At 28.4% G+C, this 8,226-nt stretch overlaps 1 protein-coding gene across 1 annotated transcript; it reads left to right on the forward strand.

The window, feature by feature from the left end:
* The first annotated feature begins 3,509 nt into the window (after positions 1-3,509).
* LOC124931726 (filament-like plant protein 4) lies at positions 3,510-7,879 on the forward strand. Its single transcript, XM_047472272.1, has 6 exons — positions 3,510-3,730; positions 4,150-4,280; positions 4,356-4,554; positions 4,620-6,093; positions 6,361-6,403; positions 7,339-7,879. The coding sequence occupies exons 2-6, from the start codon at positions 4,161-4,163 to the stop codon at positions 7,702-7,704; spliced, it is 2,202 nt and encodes a 733-aa protein (XP_047328228.1). The 5' UTR covers positions 3,510-3,730; positions 4,150-4,160; the 3' UTR covers positions 7,705-7,879.
* The last annotated feature ends 347 nt before the right edge of the window (positions 7,880-8,226 follow it).

The raw sequence follows: 8,226 nt of genomic DNA on the forward strand, positions 1-8,226 counted from the left end.
AACCAAACTAGCTCTAAAGTGCAAAAGCTGGTTCTGGTCATCCATTGATGCTCCATCAAAATATTAAAATTTGTTTTAAAATTTTACAATATTTGTTTATTATATATTTATTACATAATTATCCAAATAACCCAACAATGACAAAGGTTATTTTCGTACCAACAAAGCAAATACTGAAAATGGCATATCACCATTTCTTATTTCTTTTTTAATTTATGAATAATTTAATAAAAGATTTAAAAAAAATGTTACATCAAATCATTTTCTTTTACAAGAAATTATTTTTTTTAATCAAATCCTACATCCATGGGAAAAATATAATTGAGGTAGAATTTTTTTTTTTAATATAGATATTAACTAGTTTCACTGTTCATATTATGACATTCATTTCAACTTCAAACGTCTTACGAAAATTAGACCTATAATCTTTTAATTATAATCTTTTAATTTGTAAAACACAAACTAACTTAGTTAAGGTAAAAATACTAATCAAAATAAAAAAGATCGGTCACCACAAAAATATAGTTAGAGCTGGTCTATCATTCTCCCACTTTATCACTATGTTCAAAATACATTATTGGAATAAAATTATTATTCTTATATAGTTTAGTTTGAACTAAGATAAAAATACTACAAATTATAATATATAATCTCTTACAAATTTAATTTATTTTAAAATATATAAGTATAAAATAATTTATTAACTTATAAGTAGTGACAAACAAAAATTTTAAGAGTCGACCTAAGAGGTTAAAATGTCACAAATTCGATTAATATAGAAAACGTTTTGAATGAAAGTACATGACCATAGTTTATGGCAAATGGAGAATCCAATATTTTCCCTTATGCTATAAATATTATAAGTATTACACTATTACGGGTAATAATAGAACATATTAAGCATATTAATCGAACCGATTCACGAATAAACTTTTTAAAATAAAATAAATATACGAAATCTAAAAAGTAATGATAATATTTGATTTTATCTAATATTATTAAAAATAAAAAAATAAGACAAGAAAATCTATTAAATTTAACAAACTTTTTAAAATATTACTTTATTTGCAACTTTATAAAATAAAATTCATATATATATATATATATTTTGTAGAATCAGAAACAATATCTTCAACTAACTATCTTTCAATATAAATTATTATTCCTTTGAATAGTTTTCACATGTTTTATAACTCAAAATAATATTTCTATAGTAGTGGTAAAAACTTGTATAGTCAAACACAAGTCAATTAATCTATTAATCAAATTATAATTTTATGACTTGTTTATTTCAATTAATTTGCGACACAATTTATTGATAAAGACATATTTTGAAAATTCTCATTACTAAAAACATCAATTTTATAATGCTGGAGTTGGATCTCAAACAATGTATTTCTTGTTCACTAAAATTTTTAAATAATACTTTTCAACCAATTTATAAATATTTCAACTTTAAATGATTTGTATTTATAAATACGAACAACATTGTACTCCAGTCAACACCTTAAAACTTTGTTCTCTTTTTAGAATAATTCTCAATATTTTTAAATAATAAATAATAAATAATAATATAAAAATTCGAATTATAAACCTTTACAAATCCTATAATATAAAAAAATATATGTATTAAATATAATTTTTAACTTGAGTTTAAATGAGATATTATATATTATAATTTTTTTTGGAAATATTTTATTTTATTATGATAGATATTCGAATGTTAATTTAAATGAATTTTTTTTTTTAAAACGTAAAATAAGATAACGGATTAAGTTGGTAGCCCGCAAACACACTTAACTAGGCGCAGAACTTGCCGTTGACGGACTCGAACTCGTGAACTTAAGGTTAATATCCAACTCTTATTACTACTAAAATCTAGATTAGGCTAAAAAAAAGGATTAAATAAAATAATATTTTATCTGGCTTTGTTGGAAGTAAATGGTTTTTTTTTTATCATAAACTTAGTATATCACTTTAGTAATCTAATCAATCTTTTTATCTATTAAAATATTAAAATTATTCTTTATATTTTTTAATATAAATTAATTATTATATAAAAATATAAAGAGAAAGGATAACTTTGTCAAAATAAAATAAAATTAAAAACCATTTTTTTAGCTTTAACCAAATAAGGGTTTTTCATAAAATCCAAACGAGACTTTACTTAGATATATATTTATAAATTTGTTAAAGTTAATTTTTTTTTTCAAATTCAACCCAAATCTAACTCCATAGAGCGTTTTTAAATGTGATATGTAAAATTAATTTATCATAAATAATGTTTATATAAATATTTGATATTATTTATATATCTTTTAATGAATTTATAATTTATAATTTATTTTGGTTTTATACAGTCACACGGTTCTCTTTTTTGGGATTTATTTAAATTATTTTTACTTTTTAAACTATTAAACCCAACCTAAGAGGAAGTTGTAATAAAACCAACCATTACAAAGTAAATTATAACAAAATGTTACATTTTAATCAAACAGGAAAAAAGAGTAAAAATTTTATATCATTAAGGAAAAGAATTTTTAGTCAAAACTCAAAAGTATATCAAGTGCCTTACCTACATATCTTATAAATATTTTTAAATTCCGTGTTTGAATCCTAAAATAAAATAATAACCAAATCTAAGGAGAATTGAGTAAATGTGATTTAAATATTTAAAGTGTATTAATTTATCAATTTTTTAATTTTTTTTAAAGATATTTTAAGTGAGAATCGAATTTATAATCATAGTGTTCTTAAAACCACTATTTAAATTAATTTATTAATACTAAACTGGGATAAATCCAAAAATTAAAGTTATGATGTGTTTTTAATTTTTTTTTAAGATGGACTTAAATAAAAAAAATTATAAATAAATTAGTGGATAAATGTGTTTGATGTATTTTAAAACTAAATAAGTAAAAAGTGAATTAAATTAAAAAATTAAGAATTATTTAACCTTTCTATTGTAAATAATGTATATCTGTCCATAATACTGACCAAACAAATTTATCTAATAATATATTTTTTTTAAAGATTAATCAATGTATTATGTAGTTTAAACACAACAAAATTAAACATGTCTTTAAGAAAAATGAAAATTAAGAAATTAACAAGGATAAATGTCTTGATGAAGAACCATAAACTCTAGCCGATTCCTCGAACTTTCAATAACGAGTTCCATAATATTAACATTGTGAATGATATGAATCGATCGAATACAATAACTAAAAGTCAGTTAGACAATCTATAAAAAAAAAAATAAAATTTTTTCGTAAGACCTAAGATTTCAACATCGTCTCATCTTTAACCAAATTCTTTCAAAAACCATTGACTATACAATCAAAAATCAAATACATCCTAAATATGTCGCAATTTTGTTTTATAAAATTCTAAATTTATCCCAAATAAAATTATATATATGATAAATTAGTAAAAGCATGATGTTGATATTGATATATGCATGATTCTTCTTTGTTTCTCTCTTTTTATGCATAATTACAAATATTTTATCTCTCCACTCTCTCTTCCACCTTTCTTCCTTTTTCCCTAAATACGCATTACTCATTGGATTCTCTGTTATCAACACACATTTCTCGAACTGATGATGAAGATGATGAAGATGATGACGATGATGAAGAAGAAGATTAGATCAACTCGGAGCTGAGTCTTGCGCGGCAGAAAGACAGCTGAATTTTGGAGAATTGTTCTTTCCAAAGCTGCATTGGTGGAGGTAAGTTGCAATTTCTGTTTGAACTATGAAGGTTTATCAATGGCGTCAGTAGTAGACCTACGGTAGTAGGTGTTTGTTGATGCACTACACTGTTCGTTTATAAGATGAAATTGATTTCTGTTTTCTTCAGTGTGTTAGTTTCTACTGTCCTTGTCTCATAGTGGAGTTATTGGTATACTGCTTTTGTCGATACTTTACACGGTTGATTTCTACATCGATTGAGCTAGATTTTGATTCTTTTCCGTCCTTATTTAGTAATTTATGTTCAGAGTTGATGAAAGTGAATCTTCTTTTGGAAATTGATGTTACGCTCTTCAGATTTGATCTGAACTGATTTTGTAGATAGAGAATTGGAATTTGATTATTGTGAATTCTTATAAGATGATTTCTTACTGATTGATCCTCTTGCATGTGTAAAGAATCGATTAAGATGGATCATAGACGAAGTTGGCCTTGGAAGAAGAAATCTGGAACTGAGAAAGCAGTTGCTGTCTTAGAAGCTGCTGCTGATGATGCTTTTCCATCATCAATTGGTTCTCAGAAAGAACAGGTAAACTGTAGCTTTGAAGATGAAGATAGATTCAATTTCATGAAGAACATGCTGAAATTGTCTTCTTATAAACAGGATGACTGTAAGAAACCAAACTACATTCAAATTTCTATTGAATCCTACACACATCTAACTGGATTGGAAGAACAAGTGAAGAGTTTAGAAGATACTATAACAGAATTAAACGAGGAACTATCTGCTTCCCAATTAGAGATAGCCACAAAGGAAACCCTAGTGAAACAACATTCTAAAGTCGCTGAACATGCTGTTTCAGGTTCACCATTTGATCTTTTCATACAAAATTTTCACTATTTGCTAATTCACTTACAAAATTTACAGGTTGGGAGAAAGCGGAAGCAGAGGTTTCTGTTCTGAAAAACCATCTAGAATCTGCAACACTGCTGAAACTTGCAGCCGAAGATCGAGGATCGCAATTGGATGGCGCTCTGAAGGAATGCATGAAGCAGATACTTAACTTAAAGGAAGAACATGAACAAGAACTGATCGACGTAGTTCATTCCTACAAGAATGAGTTGGATAAAGTACGTATCGAATTAGAAGGGAAAATATCGAACTTGGATAGAAAACTTGCCAAATCCGAAGCGGAAAATGCCACTCTCTCGCGATCATTGCAGGAACGTTCAGACTTACTGATCAAGTTGTGTGAAGAGAAATCACAGGCCAATGCAGAAATTGAAAAACTGAAGGGAAATATCGAATTATGTCAGAAGGAAATGAATTCGTTGAAATATGAACATCACATTGTCAAGAAAGAGCTGGAAATCCGTAATGAGGAGAAGAATATGAGCGTGAAATCTTCGGAAGTGGCGAATAAGAATCATTTAGAAGGAGTCAAGAAAATAGCGAAGCTTGAAGCGGAATGTCAAAGGCTAAGAGGCCTTGTTAGGAAGAAATTGCCTGGTCCAGCTGCACTCGCTAAAATGAAGTTAGAAGTCGAGAAATCAGGAAGTGATAATAGAGAAACTACTTCAAATGAGTTTCTAACCGAAAGGATCTTCACAATTGAAGAAGAAACGAAAATGCTTAAAGAAACTCTAGCAACACGAAACAGTGAATTACAGGTTTCGCGGGAGAAACTTCAATCATTAGAATCTCGAATCAAAGAAGATGACAACAGGAATGCATCCATTGGAAACAACTTGATACTAATGGATGATTTCCTAGAGATGGAGAAACTTGCTTATTCAACTAACGAAGAAATAACAGCTGCAATTTCTCAGATTCATGAATTTGTGTCTGTTCTGAATAAAGAAGCTTCTCATAAACTCATTACTAGTTCAAAATCGAACTTGGTTGATTTCGTTATCGACCTTTCACATGTCTTGTCTAAGGCTAACGAAGATCATTTCAATGTCCTTAGCTACAAGAACAATGAAACAACTTCTTCTGATTGCATAGACAAGATTGCTTTACCTTCTCCAATTGATGACTTGTCTGATCCCGACATTCCAAAATGCTCTTTTGAGGAGTTTCAACAATTGAAACTTGAAAAAGAGAAGCTGTTAGTGGATCTAGAGGCCAACAAGAATCAGTTGATTGAAGCAGAACAAATTCGGGTAGAAATTAAATCTCAACTAGAATCTTCTCGAAAAATGAATGGATTGTCTGAAACACAACTTAAGTGTATGGCCGAGTCCTACAATGCACTTGAGAAACGCGAGGAGGACTTAAAGACGGAGGTGAAACTTCTGCAGATTAAAATTGAGAGTATTGATAATGATCTTCAAGAGGAAAAGAGAAATCATCATGATGCTTTGGCAAGATTCAAAGACCTTCAAGAACAATTACAAAGGTTAGCTCCATATCTTTGTTTATATATGTTTACTCATTCTTTGTATTATCTACAAGTTTCCCCATTAGGAAATGTTTCCACATGCAGAAACATATAACCATTTTTGTTTATGTCGACTAAATTTTATTTCCAAACGTTTTAGAAACAAAAATGATTTGAAATGAGAACCTACTAACGTCACTCAATTGGAAAAAGTTTGGCCTAATAACGCTCTAAGTTGAAGTGGGGGCAATTTGCTAATATTTTATTGTGTCTTTTTTATTTAAGGATGGAGAGCTCTGTAGCTGAAACTGAAAGCAAGAATCAACAGGTAGGTCCTATGAACTCTCAGTCCTTATTGATTACTTGCTATTTATAATTAGTGATGATAAAAATGGCTAGAGCAAAAAAAAAGATTATGATTTCTTAAATTTTTTTTGGATAAGTTTGTGAAAAAAATGAGGCAAATATTCGAGTAATCGAACCTATATCCGAATCAACCTTTCCGTTGAGATATATGGTTGGGTATTCCGTTGAGATATATGGTTGGGTATGGATATCTAACCGCATTATTTTTTTGAATACACTTCTTGTCATAGTTATTTGAAAAAAAAAGGCTTATGGAAGCCCAAATCTCTGGACTATCCCGGTCACAATGGGTTGTTGTGTTAGTTTATGTTATACCTTTAATTAAAATTATGTATAAATTTTAAAATTACGTGAATAAAAGAATTAGAATTTGAGAACGAAGAGAAAATAAGAACTCTTACCAAGCTAAGAGCATTTCAGAACTAGTGGAGAAAGATAAAACCCTAGTTATTAGGTGTAGTTTCTTGACTACACCTAACAACTAAAATTGTATTTATATACTCTATTAATAACCATCATTTTATTCTCAACTCACTAAGATAGTTCAAGTGAAAAGAGTGAGTTCGATTCCCACTTAAAACACTTTAAGTTGAAGGGCAGGTCAGGTCATGACGGTGGGGATCGTGCTAGCTTCCAACAAAAATAAAAATTAACTGTCACTCTATTCCCACAATTTATTATAACCAATAGGCTTATTAACCGCATACTTCAACCATACTATTAGGCTTCTCAACTGTCTACTTCCGCCATAAGGCATTAGTCCTAACACTTGGCTACGAAAATAAAAATAAAAATAATAGGGGGCAATAAGTTAGTCACTTTGGTAAGCAATAAGCATAGATTTGTTCTGTTTTTTTCTTTTCATTTATTCACTTCTAAATGGTTGAACATCAACAGGAAAAAAACATAGCTGCTGCATCAGAAAAGTTAGTAGAATGTCAAGAAACCATATTTCTTCTTGGCAAACAGCTAAAAGCTATGCGTCCCCAAGCTGATTACATGAGTCTGAAACACCACATGCTATCAGAACAAGAACCAATTTCGCAAGATATCGAATTCCCAATCGAGACTACTACCAATTTTTATAATCAATCTTGCCATTCAGACGCTGAAATAAGCACATCACCTGTTAATACTAAAAGGCAGTCAAGACATCGAACTACCAAGTCTAGTTCGTCTTATTCATCGTCCATCCCAACACCCGAAAAGCATTCGCATGGTTTCAGCAGATTCTTTATGTCCAAAAGCAAGTATGACGATTGAACTTAAAGTTAAAAGATTTTGTTTGGTAATATATGGAAGTTTTATTATTGTGTATATGTTGTGGGAGATTGAACAATGGGAAGACAAGATTTATGTTTGGTTTTTGTTTTATGTTTTAGAATTTTAAATGGATTGCTTCTCTTGAAGATTAATAATTCAGAAAATAAAAATTTCTCACTTTTTTTTATAAATGATCATATTTATTCAATTGTTTGGTAAGAGGTTAAAACATAATTTAGACTCTTTCAACATTATAGTGTATACTTTTTTTTATTGATTATATATTTATTATTTTTTGGATTCTGAGATTAATTTTTAGATAATAATAATTTTTGACATGTTTGAAAAAAAAAACAGTTGTTTGGTCAAATGTGATGAAAAAGAAGAAACCAAAACATAAGAAGCTTTATCATTTAAACAAAAAAATGAGTTCAACAACAAGCTCAAAATATTTTTAAATATATCTAAAATGTATTTTATTATATTTTAATTTAGATTTGTTAGCTAAATTTAAACACCTCT

The sequence above is a fragment of the Impatiens glandulifera genome, chromosome 3 (assembly GCF_907164915.1).
Source record: "Impatiens glandulifera chromosome 3, dImpGla2.1, whole genome shotgun sequence".
NCBI classification, from domain to species: domain Eukaryota; kingdom Viridiplantae; phylum Streptophyta; class Magnoliopsida; order Ericales; family Balsaminaceae; genus Impatiens; species Impatiens glandulifera.